This window comes from Gigantopelta aegis, chromosome 3 (assembly GCF_016097555.1).
Source record: "Gigantopelta aegis isolate Gae_Host chromosome 3, Gae_host_genome, whole genome shotgun sequence".
In the NCBI taxonomy this organism is placed as follows: domain Eukaryota; kingdom Metazoa; phylum Mollusca; class Gastropoda; order Neomphalida; family Peltospiridae; genus Gigantopelta; species Gigantopelta aegis.
In genome coordinates this window covers 56,166,451-56,188,044 of record NC_054701.1, presented here as the reverse complement: position 1 = coordinate 56,188,044, position 21,594 = coordinate 56,166,451, and the positions used below count along the sequence as shown (strand labels likewise).

Genomic DNA, 21,594 nt, shown 5'->3' with positions numbered 1-21,594 from the left:
TGCAGAATATATATTTGAATTCCCTTTATAGACACATTGTTGTTATACACAGTTCCCTTTACATGTGATGGAGTGATTTCATAAGGATCAATCGCGTTTTGTGGCAAATCAGTGGGCCTGCGATTAGCCCTTACTGACATACAATAATGGCTTTAACGAAAAACAAGAAACAAAATGGTTTATATCGCGTTTTGCACCTGAACTCTTTATATATATATATATATATCTGTCAGCTACATGTATGTTTACACTGTGTATAGATATTCATTTGTAATTATGCCATAGCACTACCGATGTGTTGGCATGACAACATGTAACTGTGCAGTATTATTGTCATCCTAGATTAGACAGACACATGAAAATCGTTAAAAATTTCATTTCAACATTAAAAATATATATATATATATTTCTGTTCATTTCTTTCCTTTTAGTTTATTTCCATGGTTATATCCAATTTGGGTTTAAGCATGATGTTGTGGGCACACAGCAGTGATCTGACTAAATCTAGACTGTTTGTAACAGACAGGTGTTAATGGATATAATAAGAGAAAAATCTTTTTAGTGCCTTATGTCTAATCATCATGTTGTGCATTCTGACTCGAACCATAAGCTAACCTGCTATCATTTTCTAATCTTTATTAACACTTGATCAGATAAAACATTGTTGATTTTCCTGCATTCCTCTGATTCATATAATTATTGTTCTTAAATTAATCCTAATGTAGAAATCAATGGAACCGTTGACGGATTTATCTATGCGTATAGTACTAATGTAAACAGATATAAGAGAAGTTGTTTGTGATATTGATTTTGCATTTAATGGTATTCCTGGTCATTATATCAAGTGATTAGTAAGCCACCATATTATATACAGTTGTGACTTTATCGAGGATTTTTCACCAGGGTCCCATGTCTGATTGGATTGGGGGAAATTAGCACATGTAAATAATACTTGGGATATTTTTGTCAGGCCATTGAATAATGCAGTATACCACTGTTGAATTCATTTCTTGGGAATTTTTAGCATAAAAATTAGGAATTTTCAGTGCCACTTTCATGTGGTAAGGAACCTATGGTCGGACCCACAGAACACCTGGGTAAATCCATGAACACCTTCCTATACATGTACACAACGTATGTTTTTACATTATTGGTGTACATTTCAAAGGTTTTTAGAATTTATTAGTGTACTACATTTCACAGGTTGAAACATTTAATTTTGTACTTGATATTTTTGGGGACACATAATCAGTTGCCTCTTGCTTCAATATACATATATATATATATATATATATATATATATATATATATATATATATATATATAGGTAGGTAGATATTACAGATATTACACCATGGTACAAAAAAGAGTTCTGCTGTAAATATCAATTACAATATTATATTAACATACATGTAACTACATCTGATAACATGTTTTATTGGTGACAACATTTTTCATTATATATCAAAGTGAGTTAAAGATCTTGGGAACATCCCACTCCCATTAAAATACTGACAAAGGCTGAACTAGAAAACATAGGAAATGAGATGGAATATTTCCATGCATCCAAATAAGTATAGTGTCGTAACAGTAACCGTATATACATGTTACCACATAATACAGGTCTGGTAACCAATAGGATACCATGTTATGACACATTTATCAAGTTTACACTTCCCATTATTAGTCCCCTATCAGTTGAACTGGAAGTGACTATACCTTTTATCTCTGTCTGTCCCACATATAGTTTTCCGGATTTTTCTTTCTTTCACAATGCACAATGATATTGAGCTGAAATTTTGTGTACAGCTTTATCATGTACTGTTACAGATCAAGTTTGACTTGTCATGGCAAAAATCTGTTGGGACAGTGAGGGGACATGTATTGCTTTAGCAGTACTCTCAGAATGCTTAAAAGTGTTATTACTATATATAAAGTCCTTTCACGAACAACCTGATACTTTGTTATTCGTGCATATCACTGTTCTTCTAAGTGTACTTGTGTGTGTTTCTTATACACAAACAACCTGATACTTTGTTATTCGTGCATATCACTATTCTTCTAGGTAGTACTATACCAAATAACTTCCGGCTGGGTCAAAGTTCGAGGTGCACCGAACTTTTGATAGAGAAGTGAACACCACAAGTCCTGTGATTGGTTATAAATGTGAGTGTCTTGGTTGTAAAAAATAATAGTTTCATCTGGATAAAATAAATGTGCAATTTTATTTCATCTAGTACCAATGTGTCAAGTAGCCTTGTGCTTGAAACATGTATGGGGTACCTGTAAAAAAAAGTACTAAAATTTTGTGCGAAACTAGGGTAGTCATAGACGCTACCCGTTATCTCAGAAACGAGCAGCTTGACCCCCATTTTTTTCTGATTCACTTTAAGTGTAAGGGGTGGTAGTATTTATATCCGTGGCGTTTATGTCGGTTGATACGTTGCAGGTAGGAGTTTTAGCCGCATATGTTACTATTGTCGTCTATGGGATTTGATTTGGTAGTATACACCCTATAGCACATATTCAGTGCATAATAAAAAATATTATGATTTTGTCATTTTATTTAATTAAACTATACTGGTTGATTAATTAGCCATCACTCGATCATGCAAGTTCACAATGACCTTGACCTTGACAATAATCTCTGTACATGGCTCTGAATGGAGTTTGAATCAAAGTTAGCACTGAAGAAAAGTTGGTTTTGGCCTATAATTCATACTGTAAAGATTTCAATAATTTCTTTTTACATGGTATTTGACTTGCCATATACAACTGCTCTTAAATATGGTATTATATATAGGCAACCTGAACTAAGATTTTAATAGCAATTTATTTTTATATTAAAAATAGCATGTGCCAATAGTGGGTTAATGTCTTTAGTTTCCATTAACATTGTTAATTTTTTATGTATGAAATTCTGAAAACTCAAATTTGTAAAGAAGTTGATTTTTATTGTCATTTTGACATATTTATAGGGTGCTAAGTTATATTTTAGACAAATTTGTAGTTTTATGCAAAATTTAAAGTAAATTTGAAGAAAAACTTTACCAAAAACATAATTAAATTTGTTGTCACTATTGTGCCTTCTGTTCTTATTTGTACATAACAATAAGGTTGTTAAACATATACTTAGATCTCCAGATCATTTTTGTTTCTTAATAATCACTTAGTTAGCTCTCATAAAAAGCATTTTGAGTTTATACTAGATTCAGAACCAATTTTTTCAGATTTGATTATCTGCCTTGGATTAAGTTGATAATTTATTTTATTGTTAAAGCTGTATTACCTAATGTTACTAGCTAAATAAAATGCTGGATTACAGATTGTAGGAATACATCTAATGTACATATTGTATTCATCCGGATTAGAAAACAATGCAAGAAAATAGATGTTCGGGTAATTTTGTCATTTAAAAATAGTTTTTTTCAGTAATTAATCAAAAATAAATGTGTTAAAGCTGCATGATTATTCCAGATATCACAACTATTAAAACCTCCAACTACAGTAGGCTATAAATAAAATATAGTCAGGAATATTGGTGGTTGCCAATGGTTTTGATGGTTCATTATGAAAATCAGCATGGCCGATGGATTTGAAATTCCCACACCTGGTAACTTGAAGACACCCACACCCAGCATACAGGATTTCCTCCCAACACTAATGTTCAGGACATTAAGTCATTACTTCATACAGGTACAGTCATGTTTGTGTTTCCTTCCTCAGACAGTGTATTTTTTTAATACTGATATTTCTTTGATGTGCCTGTTAAGGTCTTCATAATCTAGGGGTCAATCAAGTGCATGTGTTTTAATGGCATTCTTTAAAGGGGTAGAGGTACTCTGACTATCTTTGTTGTCTCTACATATATACCTGAGTACACACACCCAACTGAAAGTAAATATCTTCAGGAGTTTTATTTTAAAACATTTTGTTGTTTAATATGACATATTGCATTTGTACAAAACTATATGCAATATATATGCTTTTTGAGGTGTACATTATATTAGGTTGCACTGTAGAAAAGAAACAACACTTTCAGTGAGGTTGTCAGTTTATGTCAGAATACACCAGATCCTGGTTGTCATAAAGACACATAGCTGGACACTTTTTGAAAAATGTATGTTATCAGTATAGGTAGTACTATACCAAATAACTTCCGGCTGGGTCAAAGTTCGAGGTGCACCGAACTTTTGATAGAGAAGTGAACACCACAAGTCCTGTGATTGGTTATAAATGTGAGTGTGTTGGTTGTAAAAAATAATAGTTTCATCTGGGTAAAATAAATGTGCAATTTTATTTCATCTAGTACCAATGTGTCAAGTAGCCTTGTGCTTGAAACATGTATGGGGTACCTGTAAAAAAAAGTACTAAAATTTTGTGCGAAACTAGGGTAGTCATAGACGCTACCCGTTATCTCAGAAATGAGCAGCTTGACCCCCATTTTTTTCTGATTCACTTTAAGTGTAAGGGGTGGTAGTATTTATATCCGTGGCGTTTATGTCGGTTGATACGTTGCAGGTAGGAGTTTTAGCCGCATATGTTACTATTGTCATCTATGGGATTTGATTTGGTAGTATACACCCTCTAAGTGTACTTGTGTGTGTTTCTTATACACAAACAACCTGATACTTTGTTATTCGTGCATATCACTGTTCTTCTAACTGTACTTGTGTGTGTGTTTCTTATACACAAACAACCTGATACTTTGTTATTCGTGCATATCACTGTTCTTCTAAGTGTACTTGTGTGTGTTTCTTATACACAAACAACCTGATACTTTGTTATTCGTGCATATCACTGTTCTTCTAAGTGTACTTGTGTGTGTTTCTTATACACAAACAACCTGATACTTTGTTATTCGTGCATATCACTGTTCTTCTAAGTGTACTTGTGTGTGTTTCTTATACACAAACAACCTGATACTTTGTTATTCGTGCATATCACTGTTCTTCTAACTGTACTTGTGTGTGTGTTTCTTATACACAAACAACCTGATACTTTGTTATTCGTGCATATCACTGTTCTTCTAAGTGTACTTATGTGTGTGTTTCTTAAAGTTATACACAAACAACCTGATACTTTGTTATTCATGCATATCACTGTTCTTCTAACTGTACTTGTGTGTGTGTTTCTTATACACAAACAACCTGATACTTTGTTATTCGTGCATATCACTGTTCTTCTAAGTGTATTTGTGTGTGTGTTTCTTATACACAAACAACCTGATACTTTGTTATTCGTGCATATCACTGTTCTTCTAAGTGTACTTGTGTGTGTGTTTCTTATACACAAACAACCTGATACTTTGTTATTCGTGCATATCACTGTTCTTCTAAGTGTACTTGTGTGTGTGTTTCTTATACACAAACAACCTGATACTTTGTTATTCGTGCATATCACTGTTCTTCTAAGTGTACTTGTGTGTGTTTCTTATACACAAACAACCTGATACTTTGTTATTCGTGCATATCACTGTTCTTCTAACTGTACTTGTGTGTGTGTTTCTTATACACAAACAACCTGATACTTTGTTATTCCTGCATATCACTGTTCTTCTAAGTGTACTTGTGTGTGTTTCTTATACACAAACAACCTGATACTTTGTTATTCGTGCATATCACTGTTCTTCTAACTGTACTTGTGTGTGTGTTTCTTATACACAAATAACCTGATACTTTGTTATTCGTGCATATCACTGTTCTTCTAAGTGTACTTGTATGTGTTTCTTATACACAAACAACCTGATACTTTGTTATTCGTGCATATCACTGTTCTTCTAAGTGTACTTGTATGTGTTTCTTATACACAAACAACCTGATACTTTGCTATTCATGCATATCACTGTTCTTCTAAGTGTACTTGTGTGTGTTTCTTATACACAAACAACATGATACTTTGTTATTCATGCATATCACTGTTCTTCTAACTGTACTTGTATGTGTTTCTTATACACATATTTGGACACAGTTGATCAAAATTTAGGAGTTTAGTTTTTCATTTAATAAGATATTGTGGAGAACAAAATACCATTCTCGACTTTCTTGACATGTGGTAACCTCCTGTAACCTGAACGACCGTTCTCGAGTTACTTCGATGCCTGATTTTTTAAAATGAAAAGAAAACACTGTAATCCTGTGCACAAGAAGATGATATTTGCTCTCCTTTGAAGTTCAGAAGTAGTTACATGTAATTCTCTTAATAGAAATAAGCAGGTTTTTTGCCGTTGGGTTTTAACTGTTACAGTAAACTTCAAGGCCTTGTTAAATATGTACATGTAGTTAACATAAAAAAGTAAATCATTTGGAGATAATTACTTAGGGTTTAACTTCTCTGTCTTTTTTTTCGTCTTTTTAAAATGTTTTATTTATACTGGCTAGCTTATATTGAGCCTTACATTTGGGCACATACCACAGCCTTTGATATACTACTCGTGGGGCACTGGCAAAAACCCAATTAGAGAATGGGTACCCTTAGGAGGTTTGATCTTATGACCAAAACACCTAAGGCGAGTGCTCTACTGACTGAGCTTGATCCCGCCCTTAAAGCACCATTCTCATTATGTCACTTGCGATTTGTCAGTGCTAGAAAAATCGGAACGCATAAGACTAAAAGTCGTTCCGATTTAGGTGTCTCACAGTGCGATTTGATCGCATGCGACAAATTGGTGTGACTAATCACTTACTGAGAACACCCCTTAAATGATATAAAAGATATCCTGGTATCCTGATGTAAATGATGGCCTGCTCTTAAATGAGATCAATGATGTCCAGACTGGCACAAGCGGTGCATAAACGAAGTGATAATTTTCAGAGGTCTGTTAAACAAACATTTCTTTTCTTTTAGTTGGAAATAGTAGAGGAATTTTTGTTTAATGACACTACTAGAGCACATTGATTTATTAATCATTAGCTATTGGATGTGAAACATTTGGTAATTCTGACATAAAGTTTTAAGAAAGGAAACCTGCAACATTTTTCCATTGTCATATCATGTCAGAGTTTTACATGCACATTCAGAACAAGCTGTTGCAGCACATGCCTGTCCTGGGTGCAGGTGCCGGCCTTGGCCAGCTCCTCTATCCAGGACAGAAAAAGGACTGGGGTGGGTGGAAAAGGGGACCTCCCACGCTGGCAAGTGCAAGGGATCACCAGCAGCCCGACCGGAATTAGGGGCAGTTTTGGTGCTATTGAATTTTTAATATCCCATAGGATTAAGTATGCAAATTCTTGTAGGAATTTTGGCGTATTTTTTAACGTTTCATCAAAAAAAAAGGAAAAAAAAAAAGGGAACTAGCTACATGTTAATTTGAACTAATTTTTCCATTAGTAGCAAGAGATCTTTTATATGCACCATCCCACAGACAGGATAACACATACCACAGCCTTTGATATACCAAAATATCCCAATGGGCCCACCAATGGGGATCGATCCTAGACTGACTGCATATCATGTAACCCCCACCCTACCCCTGCTAGTAGAAGAATTTAAGCCCTAATACCTTTAACGCAGTGACAAGCACTGTACAGTAGAGTTGACTTGTGAAAACAGCTGGTCATTGACTGGACACAAAGGTTTTTGTTTTAATACTCAGACCTTTGTGTCTTGTTTGGCTATTTAATGTTGTTTTGTCAGCAGAAGGGACAAGGCATCAATCATTAAAGTTTATTGCAGTGTACATACATTGAAAAAGTCCCATTCAGTCAGGTGGAACACTATCGCTGGTCAGTGGCCTGTGCATTTGTACATGGAGGTCAGTTTGGTGTCACTTTACTTGAGTAAAGTAGAACATTAAAGTGATACAAATAATAAACTGACTGCCATGACTGTTAAATGAGTTCAGTATAATTGATATTCAATCAGGACCGTCCCCAAACTTATATGTTTCTATAGCATATATCGGTGGAACTATTACCACTGAGTGTGAGTGTTTGTGTGTGTGCGTACATGTGTACGTATGCATGTGTGCATGTATGCACGTATGCATGTGTGCGTGCGTGTGTGCATGCATGCGTACATGCATGTGTGTGCATGCATGCGTACATGCATGTGTGTGCACGATTTATATAAAGGGTGGTAAAGTGCTTCTCCTTTAGCCCTCCTACTCCAATATGTGATATATTTTTTCTTTTCTTTTCTGAAAAACAAATGTGGAATTTATTACAACACATAATTAATGCAAATAATAATAAACCAGTACATTTGTTTTAAAAAACTTATTTTCAAATTCTTGCTTACAATTGATTTAACAAGATGACATTAAATTTCATGTATAAGTATCAGGTACATGTACACGTAGTCCATTTTAATGCTAGAGTGATTCTTGTGTGGTAAGAAGAAATAATACAAAAGATATATGTAATACTGTACAGCGTGTGGGATCTACTGTTTCAAAAGTGGATTACGATTACCTTGTGATTCAGCTGCCCTTGAGCTGCGATTCAGTGTGATATAGGTAGTAAAGTCACTGAATGTGACCCTCTAGTGGTAGGGCCTCGACATTCCTTGTTAAGCTGGGATTCAATGTGATACAGGTAGTAAAGTCACTGAATGTATGTATGTATGCCCACAAAAAACTGTCAAGTCAAATGTCGGAAATTAACGTGTTTATATCAAATGAATGTTCAAGCACGCTTGTTGTGGACACAATGTCCGACTTAGGCCAGGCATTGTACCCAAAACAAGAAGGGGAAGGGGGAAAAGGCTTCTGCAAATTGCAGTAAAAACAATTTTAGGTTAAAAAAAAGAAAAAATCATAATCTGGAAATTTAACTTAAATGCCAAATAAATAATTTATGTGTGGCGAGCCAAACAAAGGAAAATTAGACGCAATTTTGACGGTTCTCTAATAATAAATATTTTAATTAGGACTCCTAAAATTAAATTTTGAACCAGAAGTAAAAGCAGAGTCCTAAAATAGAACCAAGGGGTATCTCTAATGTGGGTTCGCAATTCTCACTCCAAAAATCAAATTCCTACAAGTTATAAAAAAAGATGTAAACTGGAAGTAATCCAGTATACGGTTAATTACTGCCATTATCAAGTTAATAATAATAATCCACTGAATGTGACCCTCTAGTGGTAGAACCTTAGCATTCCTCAGTTTAATGACACACATCTTCATCGTGTTCACTGGGTGTTATTTGAATCATTAAACTAAAAGAAATCATTAATCTGATATAATGAATGTAGTAACAACTAATTTTATTAGTTTTACGAACTAACTGCAAGTTCATTTCTAAGATAAACCTTGGTTTCTATTGTCAGACTTCACTATAAACTCCAATTAAATGTCTTAGGTTTACATCGGTTTCTTGCAGTCAGCCAATTCCAATTTTATTAGATGATTTATGGGTCTGCTGACCTTTTTTCTTTTCTGCTTAGTTAGGTATAGAAACCAAAATGGAATTTATGTTGTATAGATGGTTTAGTGCTGAATTAAACCTTCATTTCCAACTCGTTTTAGCATTTTGTATGTTAATACCTCTTGAACCAACAGAAGTTTCTTTCCCATAGAGCAGTCATCATAGAAAGAAAGAAAGAAATGTTTTATTTAACGATGCACTCAACACATTTTATTTACGGTTATATGGTGTCAGACATATGGTTACGGACCACACTGATTTTTGAGAGGAAACCCGCTGTTGCCACTACATGGGCTACTCTTTCCGATTAGCAGCAAGGGATCTTTTATTTGCGCATCCCACAGGCAGGATAGCACAAACCATGGCCTTTGTTGAACCAGTTATGGATCACTGGTCGGTGCAAGTGGTTTACACCTACCCATTGAGCTTTGCGGAGCACTCACTCAGGGTTTGGAGTCGGTATCTGGATTATAAATCCCATGCCTTGACTGGGATCCGAACCCAGTACCTACCAGCCTGTAGACCAATGGCCTAACCACGACGCCACTGAGGCAGGTGATCATAGAAAGTACAGTGAATACATATTTTTGTTGTGCATGAAGGTATATTTCAGTGGGTAATATTTTCATGTTATGTCTTTTTTGACTAGCATTAATTTTAACCCCCTGTCATGAACACACCCAGAAACATGAGAAAATACCTATAAAAGAGATCTTGCTGGGGGGTTTTAAGTACCTTATGTGGCAGCAGCAGGTGTACAAGTATCAAACCAATCATGTTAAACATCTAACGCCACAATTAAAAAAAAAGTGTTATTAAACAAATATTCCTTTCTTTTATGTAACTGATTCAATTTTAAGCAAAGACTCTAATCCATTCACAGGACTCGAGTACCCGTACAAGTTAGACAATGTAGAGCAACTAGTTCAGCAGTAACTATTCAGCGATAGTACAAGTTACACAATAATCATCTGATTATTCGCTAGTTTCTCTTTTTAATCTGGCCATCCATCACAATACAATACTGAACAATGGCAGTATTTGGCATTTATGTTCAGTGCTGGAATTAAGATGTATAATGCTATTTTACTTTATATTCCTTTGTCTCATTATCATCTTGGGTACTTGGGTCTGGGTTAAGTTTGACCCTCGAGTACTCGAGTCCCAATATTTTGGACTCGTGGAGTCCCTACTTAACACTTATGTTAATCAATCTGTATCATTATCGTTTGTTCTGTAGCTATGCCATTGCTGATGCTGCCTACCGGACAATGAGGGGAGATAACTGCGATGTCTGTGTCCTCATATCTGGCGAGTCTGGTTCTGGGAAAACAGAGGCATCCAAGCAGATTCTGCAGTACATTGCCGCGAGCAGCACCCACTCCACCGAGGTTGACCGCATCAAGGACAGACTGCTCAACTCTAATCCCATACTTGAGGTGCGGATCTTACATCTGTATATATATATATACTACTCAAAAGAATTTAAGGGTCAAACATTTATAACCAAATAAGTTTCAGAGTGTATTAGATTGATGATGTAAACTACATGAAAAATTTAATTTATTGTTCCATATTTACAAAAACCCACAAATAAACGTCACTGTATACAAGAAAGTCACATGACATGCTGTCAAAGTTGAAGGTTGTCAAACATGGATTTTACACATTAGAACATTCGTTTAATAGTGTGTGAATCCACCCCTGGCGCGAATACACTCGACACATCATTGCCTCATGCTGTTGATCAGACGTCTGAAGAACTCTTGGGGAATGGCCTGCCACTCTGCCATAAGAAGTTGACCCAGATCATGAAGGTTGGCCGGAGGGGCATGGTTATCCCGAACTCTCCTGCCTAATTCGTCCCAGGCATTCTCTATTGGGGGCAAGTCAGGCGAATATGCTGGCCAATCCATCCTGGCGATACCTTGTTGTCTGAGAAAGTCCGTTACCACCCTGGTCTGGCATTGTCATCCTGCAGAACTGCCCCGCCGCCAATCTGCTGAAGGCCTGGGAGAACCAACGGCCGGATAATCTCATTCAGGTAGCGGATTCCATTCAGATTGCCATCCACCACATAGAGGGGGGTCCTGTGGTGGATAGAGATGCCTCCCCACACCATGACCTGCCACCACCGAACCGGTGACGTCTAACGTTAACGTCAGCGAAGCGCTCCCCAGGACGTCTGTAGACACAAACCCGACCGTACTTGAACTGGAGACTAAACCTGGACTCATCAGTGAACATCACTCGACCCCACTGAACACGTTGCCACCGCAGATGAAGTGTGCACCAGTGACGTCTGGCCGTTCTGTGACGTGGTAGGAGTGGTGGTCGAACAGCCTGGCGATGGCAGCATAGATTATTGCCTCTCAGACGATTGCGTATGGTTTGATCAGACACTCGAGTTCCAGTCGCAGTCCGCAGATTGTCACGTAATCGGCGTGCAGTGGTTGTGCGTTGACGTAGAGCCATATTGGTGATGTAGTGGTCCTCTCTATTTGTAGTGCTTCGGGGTCTTCCCGAACGTGGACGATTTCGAACAGAATTCATTGCTTGATACCGTTGCCACAGTCGGCCAACGACACTCTGACTGACACCAAGTCTCAGAGCAACATTTCTTTGCGTATTGCCATCCTGAAGCCAAGCAATAGCCCTTCCTTGATCTTTGATAGTCAGTTGACGTCGTACCATTGTCGAATTTGAAGTGTGCACCGTACACGAACGCAAGCTCCAATTATACGGAAATTCAGCATTGGGAACATGGAATACACATGCAAAGTGTGCAAATGAAGCGCTTTGTGAAAAAGCAAGTTATGGGCACTTAGCAGACCTTTCGCTTTCGCCCTAATTTACGTGCAAATGTAAGCATGTTTTCGCCATTAGAACTAGTCGACAGTGTCAATGACAGTGAATTTTAATTCATTTATGGGTTGCTTACACCCACTTTCGTCAAAATGGAACAATACCATGCGTGACATTATGGTCTAGCTAGTATAATTGACATTCAGAAAATAATGTCGAAAATATCGTCTGACCCTTAAATTCTTTTATACATATGCAACCCCTGCAGTTGCCCATGTCAGTCTTCAGTGCCATGGAGGTTTTAATTTTCCATGGCACTTTTTTAGGTGTGGACCATGTTCACTTTTTTTTTTCATGACATGCTTTTTTGTCATAGACATTTTTTTAATTGCATGTGTTGTCACTGGGAGTGGTTCCGGTTCATTGATTTGCCCAACTGCAGGGGTGAAAATGTTCCCAGATTATGATGTCATCCAGGGGTGAAAATGTTCCCAGATTATGATGTCATCCAGGGGTGAAAATGTTCCCAGATTATGATGTTATCCAGTGGTGAAAATTTTCCCAGATTATGATGTCATCCAAAAACTGTGTCCTTTTTTATTGTTATATAAAATTCATAATAACTCACTACATTTTAAGACACAGCAATTTTGCAATTTTGGTCCTGAATCATTTTCATCTCTGCCAATTGTAATATGCACATTATTATGTACAACTATTATATACAATTGGTGATTTCATTTATTACTTAGTCATTGTGTGTAGAGTTTGTAATATGTAAAACAAAATGGATTAAATTTTAAATGAAAGACTCATAGTTATAGCTTATAAATATAGTTAACCATCTGTAGAGAGATAAAAAGTATTTTCTAAAAAACACCCATATTTTTATATCTTATTCTTCAAACATTACTGTTATCATTAAAAATAGTTTACAAATATATCGTTTCCATTATCATTCAAACAATAAGAAAAATGCTTATGTTATTAATTGGTGCACACATTACTGTTATCATTAAAAATAGTTTACAAATATATCGTTTCCATTATCATTCAAACAATAAGAAAAATGCTTCTGTTATTAATTGGTGCATGTACCTTATGATGATGACAGAAATTCCAGAGTATACCATAATGTTATATATATATATGTATCTTTTTGTACTTCAGGCTTTTGGCAATGCAAAGACAAATCGGAATGACAACTCTAGCAGATTTGGAAAATACATGGACATCCAATTTGATTACAAGGTGTGTTTGTCTGTCTGCTTTTTTAATCATATATATGTGTGTAATGAACATAATTATTTGCATAAGGTTTCTACAGAAACTGGAAGATATTATTTAGTTTTAAACCTATAATGTACTGAACATATAGATTATTACATGATCAGGAGTGCTATACAGAATTTATAATACTAGTTTAGAAATACTTTATTCCGACATCGAAGAGTATAAAAACATTTCCAAACGAGTTTCATAAATTTCACATGGTACTCCCTCGAATGTTATAATTTATTTATTATCCACAAAGTGTGCTTTATAACAACCATTAAATCTGGTTGTAATTGCTTCACAATTGAGATTAATAACATTCAGCAATGTCAATTACAGTGACGTGGAATGATGACAGTATCATAGCCGTGACCATCGCAAGCTTGCAGCTGCTATAACAACTAAGTTACGTCAGAAGTGTGCTATAACACTTTTCAGTGTATTATTATAGCCCATGCCATAAAGATAGAGTGGGAAAGTACAATATTTATGTAACTACATAGGTAATAATGTTTTTTATTTGCCCGTCTTTGATGGGTATCCAGAGACTTGGCCCATGACAGACATGCCTGAAACCTTAGTGTTATATGGGCATGTCAAAAATATTCACTCACTCACTCTTTGATTTGTTGTATTATGGTCTTGCATATTCCATTCGTTCATCCGTCCATCCATCTATCCATCAGTTAACTTTTTATTTCTGGGGCATATGTTTCTTATCAATTGATATAGGATCATCATCACACATTACTGCTCATTAAAGTAAATCCTTGTTTCCCAGGGTGCTCCAGTGGGTGGCCACATCCTGAACTACTTGTTGGAGAAGTCTCGCGTCATCCACCAGGCTGCTGGGGAGAGGAACTTCCATGTCTTCTACCAGCTGCTGTCGGGAGGAAGTCCGCAGATAATTGACAGACTCAAACTGACGCGCAACCCACAGGACTACTTCTATCTCAATCAGGTCAGGAAGGGAAGGGAATCGTTGACATCACAGAATATTGTTTATTATGCCATCACAAATTCAAAATTTGCATGATCTGAAAAGAGCTTATGTCAAACAAATGTATATGACATATTTTGGTTTGTGTAACCTTTTTCCTATTATTGAAATATACAATGAGACATATGGCTAGGACTGATAATTCAGTAGAATTTTCAATGAACAGAAAATCAGTTCTGCAAAATATGCATATACATGTAACTGATTCACAAACTAAACGATAGTTCTTGCAATTTGAAGACGCCTGCAGTGATTATTAGCTGCTGAAAGTGGGCAATTGTGCTTCATAATTTGAAAAATGAGAGGAAAAGCTCATTATAAAACATATGTTGATGTCACAATATGTTTTCTTTCAGAGATTGTTTACCGGTATATGCTTTTGACAGCACATAACAGGCAATTTGTGGAGTACTGGTTGGAAACAGAGGTGTTTTTGCTTAATGTTTATAATATAACAGTCTGTATGATGACCTCATGCATTTCTTTTTCCTTTTTAGGGTGACAGTTACCAGGCAGATACAGTGGATGATCAACAAAATTATAAAATGGTGAAAAATGCAATGGATGTTTGTGACTTCTCTTCAAAAGAGCAAGATGTAAGTTGTCATTCACCAGTGTTCTTCTGTGTGTCTTCATACTCAAAATAGTTGTTAAATAAGATTTTTTTTTTTTTTTTCCACCATAAAACTTTTTTTTTTTTTTTTAAATGGTCATTTAGAAAACAAAAAAGACTTTTCTGGTTGGAATATGTTTTAAACACTGAAATAATGTGAAATAATTTAATCATAAATTGAGTTCTTGATCTGTTCACTTAATACTTGTTTAAATTATAAATAGATCAGTTTAAAATGAAAAAATATGTCGCCTTTTAATAAGATTTAATACATGTAGTAAGTTTTACAGTTTTGTCACTTTGACAATGAAAGTTGCAAAATACAGCATATATGTTGTAGTATTTATTTATGTAACTGAATACACATTACACCATAGTGGACTTATTTAACATTGGTATGTTATTCTTTTTTATTATTCACTACAAAAGTTACATAAATCTTGTTCTTATTTCCATATTTATTGAACTGTATTTGATAAAGGTCAATATAAAATTGTTAAAAGTAATAAAAACTTTAATAATGTTTTCTCAATTTTAGGATTTGTTTGCCATCATTGGATCTGTGCTGCATCTCGGAAATCTTGAATACCAGGTGTCGGATGATGGTTTGGTTAAACTTAAAGATGTTCAGCCACTTCAGATCATTGCAAAGGTACAGCTTTCTACAGTGTTAACGGGTGGGACGTAGCCCAGTGGTAAAGATGTTCAGACACTTCAGATCATTACAAAGGTACAGCTTTCTACAGTGTTAAGGGGTGGGACGTAGCCCAGTGGTAAAGATGTTCAGCCACTTCAGATCATTGCAAAGGTACAGCTTTCTACAGTGTTAAGGGGTGGGACGTAGCCCAGTGGTAAAGATGTTCAGACACTTCAGATCATTGCAAAGGTACAGCTTTCTACAGTGTTAAGGGGTGGGACGTAGCCCAGTGGTAAAGATGTTCAGCCACTTCAGATCATTGCAAAGGTACAGCTTTCTACAGTGTTAAGGGGAGGGACGTAGCCCAGTGGTAAAGATGTTCAGACACTTCAGATCATTGCAAAGGTACAGCTTTCTACAGTGTTAAGGGGTGGGACGTAGCCCAGTGGTAAAGATGTTCAGACACTTCAGATCATTGCAAAGGTACAGCTTTCTACAGTGTTAACGGGTGGGACGTAGCCCAGTGGTAAAGATGTTCAGCCACTTCAGATCATTGCAAAGGTACAGCTTTCTACAGTGTTAACGGGTGGGACGTAGCCCAGTGGTAAAGATGTTCAGACACTTCAGATCATTGCAAAGGTACAGCTTTCTACAGTGTTAAGGGGTGGGACGTAGCCCAGTGGTAAAGATGTTCAGACACTTCAGATCATTGCAAAGGTACAGCTTTCTACAGTGTTAAGGGGTGGGACGTAGCCCAGTGGTAAAGATGTTCAGCCACTTCAGATCATTGCAAAGGTACAGCTTTCTACAGTGTTAAGGGGTGGGACGTAGCCCAGTGGTAAAGATGTTCAGACACTTCAGATCATTACAAAGGTACAGCTTTCTACAGTGTTAAGGGGTGGGACGTAGCCCAGTGGTAAAGATGTTCAGCCATTTCAGATCATTACAAAGGTACAGCTTTCTACAGTGTTAAGGGGTGGGACGTAGCCTAGTGGTAAAGATGTTCAGCCACTTCAGACCATTACAAAGGTACAGCTTTCTACAGTGTTAAGGGGTGGGACGTAGCCCAGTGGTAAAGATGTTCAGCCACTTCAGATCATTACAAAGGTACAGCTTTCTACAGTGTTAAGGGGTGGGACGTAGCCCAGTGGTAAAGATGTTCAGCCACTTCAGATCATTACAAAGGTACAGCTTTCTACAGTGTTAAGGGGTGGGACGTAGCCCAGTGGTAAAGATGTTCAGCCACTTCAGATCATTACAAAGGTACAGCTTTCTACAGTGTTAAGGGGTGGGACGTAGCCCAGTGGTAAAGATGTTCAGCCACTTCAGACCATTACAAAGGTACAGCTTTCTACAGTGTTAAGGGGTGGGACGTAGCCCAGTGGTAAAGATGTTCAGCCACTTCAGATCATTACAAAGGTACAGCTTTCTACAGTGTTAAGGGGTGGGACGTAGCCCAGTGGTAAAGATGTTCAGACACTTCAGATCATTGCAAAGGTACAGCTTTCTACAGTGTTAAGGGGTGGGACGTAGCCCAGTGGTAAAGATGTTCAGACACTTCAGATCATTGCAAAGGTACAGCTTTCTACAGTGTTAACGGGTGGGACGTAGCCCAGTGGTAAAGTACTCAGCTGATGCGCGGTCGGTCTAGGATCAGTCCTCGTCGGTCGGCCTATTGGGCTATTTCTTGTTCCTGCCAGTGCACCATGACTGGTATATGGTATCCTGTCTGTAGGATAGTGCATATGCAAGGTGAAATGTAGCAGGTTTTCTCTTTTAGACTATATGTCAAAATTACCAAATGTTTGACATCCAATAGCCGACGACTAATAAATCAATATTCTCTAAACAAAACAAAAAACATTTTCAAGAGTGGAGAACTGTGTGACAACTCAGTGTATTTTTGATAATTAGAAATACAACTTTCTTTGTAAATCAGGGGGAATAAAAGTATTATGAGAGCATAGGGGATTAAGTTTAGTCATAGACCTCTTATAAAGTTAAGCAATATTAAAACAATTTTCTTAGATTTAAAAAAACAAAAATCAAAGACCAACTTTTATACTCAGTATGCACAAAGCTGATTTCATACACCATGAACTTTAATTAACATTTTCAGACTATTACAGTAACTGTATTAATGATTTAGTTTAGAGTTTTGCATTATAAATTTCATTTGTCATTCTAACATGTAAAATGTTATGATGCAATGTGATACCGTTTCTTCATTACGAGTTTTCTTTAATGAAATTGTAAAACTTCATGATAGGGTGATATAAAGTCTCTTCACTACAAGTTTTCTGTAAAATCTTTTTGTTTATAGTTGCTTGGTTGTGATGAAAATATACTGCAGGCCTCCTTACAATACCGGACCATAGATGCAAGAGGGGAAAAGGTGAGACATAAATTTACTACTGTATGAGGCAGAATTTTTCTTTTGACTAAATTTAAATGAAAAAACAAAATGACACTTGTCTCTCTTGACAGAATAGCATTAGCATGATAAAAACACTAACTGAAGCGTCTGGAGAAAACACATTATAAAATGTGATGGAAAAGTGGATTTTAAATGGTCACAACAAGTTCAAATAGATTGTTTTGCAGCAATTAATGAAGTTGTTTTCAAATGAGCTTTGATAAAAACAGTAGATATCAAGATATTTTTGTTCAAAACAATATTTGAAGAAAAAAGTAGGTAGAAAATTATTTTGAAAAAATACAAACCCAAATAATATAAGAGTACAAATGCTTTTAGTTGACAGGTGTGGTTATTTACCTGGCTGTTCATATAATTCAGGTGAAAACCCCACTTAATCAGGACCAAGCGCTGTATGCCCGGGATGCTTTAGGAAAAGGAATATATGACCGTCTTTTCACTTGGATTGTCAAGAAAATCAACGTATCTCTTGCCAAGAGAGTGAGTATAGAAAGTAGATAAAATGTGTGATATCAAACAAAGATGTGTTAAGAGTATTTAGTTACATAAATATTTAGAAAAAAGTAATTACAATTATGTCAACTTCTCATCATATAAATGGTTGCCATTTTGAACTGTATGTTGATATTGGTCTACACTGAGTAATGTTTATACCAGTAATAAAATCTTGTACCTGTAAAATGAATGTAGAAAAACTGTATAGTCTTTTAAGTATATTATTTTACATGCGGATGACTGAACTACCAAGAATGAAAACAGTTTAATGCAGTGTACATCTGGTTTAATTTTGCATTTAAAAATATTTTCTTATTCTGCAAATTAATAGATTCATCTTCTTGAGCTTTTTTTTTTTTAGACATCTTATTTTTCTCCTGTTTCTTTTTTCAGGAAAGGTTGAAATGTTCTTTGATGGGCCTACTAGATATATATGGCTTTGAAATATTTGGTATCAATAGGTGAGGATTACATTATAGCTTGTACTCTAATTCATTTTGCCACACTACGTTTTAGTCGGCTATAACCAATTCAATCTTTAAAACAAATCTCAAATTTAAATTTTTTTTTTTTTTTTTTTAAAGATCTACAATTCTCATTAGTAAGTTTGTTAAAAATGACATTGTTAAAGTAGAACTTAATGTTCCAGGGGTTTCTTTGAATAAATAGTTTAAATTAAAAAAGAATCAATTTATTTGTGATTTACAAAATGTTTTTTTTTTACAGTTTTGAACAATTCTGCATAAATTACTGCAATGAGAAGCTGCAGCAACTTTTCATTGAGTTGACCCTCAAGTCGGAACAAGAGGAGTATGAGCGAGAAGGAATCCAGGTATGAGTTTGCGTAAACAAAACAAGAAATAAAAACAGGAGGTATGGGGATGTGGTTTTGCTTTAATGTATGTAGAAGACACTGTGACACATTTTTTATATATATCAATGAAGCCGGATTTAGCTCAGTTGCAGGATTCAACCACATCAGTGGATCCATTCAACTCGTTCCGACCAGTGCACCACAACTAGTCAAAGGTTGTGGTATGTGCTTTGTTGTCAGTGGAAAAATGCATGTAAAAGATGCCTTGCTACTAATGAAAAAATGTACAAGTCAGAATTTCTAAATGTTTGACTTCCAATTAATTAATCAATGTGCTCTAGTTATATTGTTAAACAAAAACAAATTTGTTATATATCAAATAGAAATTGTGCTGACGTTTATCAAATAGAAACCATGCTGACATCAACTAGACATGGCGTGGGATACAGTAAAGTGATTTGCTATTTGTGATTAACAGTATAACGATAATAATTGTTACTGGTTTGCTGAATTACTGTATTTGATCGGAAATAAGCCCAGGGGGCTAAAATAACTCATTATGAGCTTGGCATGAGGTGGGCTTATTCCCAGACATGGGGCCAGTTTTGTTTAACACAAAAAAAAATCTAAATAAAATGTTTTTAATAATAATTAAATGAACCTGGAAGAAAACAAAAAATGTTCAATATCATATGGGCTCATTTCCGGTCAAATACGGTAGGAACAAATATTTGTTAAATTCAAAGGTTGCAAGAAACCACTTATCCCTTAGTGTTGTTTTTCATTCCGTGCTTTCATGACGCCCAATAACTGATGTATTATTCATTCATTCAGTTTTATTCAGTACCTGCTTTCATGGTGAAGTTACTAGATTTAAAGAGTGGACCAACATATATCCTAGTACTGTTGTATGCTGTTAGACATTACGTTAATTTATGCATTATATCTGTTTGTTTTCAGTGGGAGCATGTGCAATTCTTCAACAATAAGATTATCTGTGATCTGGTGGAAGGGAGGCCATTTGGAATAATAGCCATAATGGTGAGTGTGTCCAAGGGTTAACAGGCACGGCGGAGACATTGGGGAGAGGCTGACTGAGATCGAAGGTGCAAATCAAAGTCTCTAGGGGGTTCAGGGTATATGCTCCCCCGTAAAATTTTGAAAACTAGATGTACTGAAATTCAATTTTCTGCATTCTACAAGTAAAATTCATCTCTGCCTTAAGATTTACTATCAGTAATATTTTTTATTCAGAATTATTGGAGGGCTAGAGCCCCCCACCCGAGCCCCCCACTCCACCCTTCCTGGTTAGTTCATGATGACAGGAAGGAATGTTTTCTTGTCAAGGATCAGTGGAAAACATTTTAACTGTAAATTATAAAACTTTATGCCACAGCTCCTGCAGTTGCCCACAGCAGTCCATGGGGATTGCCACAGAGTTTTTCATTCTCCACTGCACTAGGGTTTTTTACTGTGGACTATATTTTATTTTTATTTTTTTACAGCTTGGTTTTTGCCATAGTCATTTTCTTAATTATTGCCAAAGGAATTTCAATTTCACTTGTTAAATATATCTTAATAAAGACATTGCAGGTTGGATCGTATGAAGTCAACAAATTATGAATTATTAATAAAGAGGAAAGGAGTAGCTTAAATGTTTGAATATTGTTGAATGGGATCACTGTCAAGTGTTGTCTGTCTGGCTCTCTAGGACGAGGAGTGTCTGCGACCCGGTGACACCACAGACCAGACATTCCTGGAGAAACTCTCGCAGACGATTGGAAGTCATCCACACTTCGTTACTCACAAGGCAGCAAACAACGCCACACGCAAGACCATACAGAGAGATGTAAGAAAAATAACACACAGCCACTGTTAGCAAACTACCACATTTTCTTAGAAAACCTCCCAACCCAATTACAAGTCTTAAAATAGTGTCCAGTCACAGTTAACAGATTTCTGAGACTCCAGATGCAATATAAAATATATTTTTATTAATGCTAATGTAAAGCAATTTTTATTACCCTGCACATGGTTGACAATAAAAGGTTACATAAGTATCATATTTTCCCACATTATCTTTATGGCATGGCCATAACAATACATTGAATGTTGTTATGGCATGGTCATAACAATACATTGAATGTTGTTAT

At 36.0% G+C, this 21,594-nt stretch overlaps 1 protein-coding gene across 5 annotated transcripts in view; it reads left to right on the top strand.

The window, feature by feature from the left end:
• The window catches only part of LOC121368287 (unconventional myosin-Ic-like), a 133,273-nt gene that overhangs the window by 80,467 nt on the left and 31,212 nt on the right, over positions 1–21,594 (top strand). For all 5 annotated transcript variants that reach the window (XM_041492950.1, XM_041492952.1, XM_041492949.1 and 2 more), the window contains exons 4-14: positions 10,606–10,804; positions 13,341–13,421; positions 14,227–14,406; positions 14,943–15,041; positions 15,597–15,710; positions 18,019–18,090; positions 18,493–18,612; positions 19,021–19,088; positions 19,354–19,459; positions 20,402–20,482; positions 21,153–21,290. In XM_041492950.1, the coding sequence (XP_041348884.1) occupies positions 10,606–10,804; positions 13,341–13,421; positions 14,227–14,406; positions 14,943–15,041; positions 15,597–15,710; positions 18,019–18,090; positions 18,493–18,612; positions 19,021–19,088; positions 19,354–19,459; positions 20,402–20,482; positions 21,153–21,290 (1,258 nt within the window). The remainder of the gene's footprint in view (positions 1–10,605; positions 10,805–13,340; positions 13,422–14,226; positions 14,407–14,942; positions 15,042–15,596; positions 15,711–18,018; positions 18,091–18,492; positions 18,613–19,020; positions 19,089–19,353; positions 19,460–20,401; positions 20,483–21,152; positions 21,291–21,594) is intronic.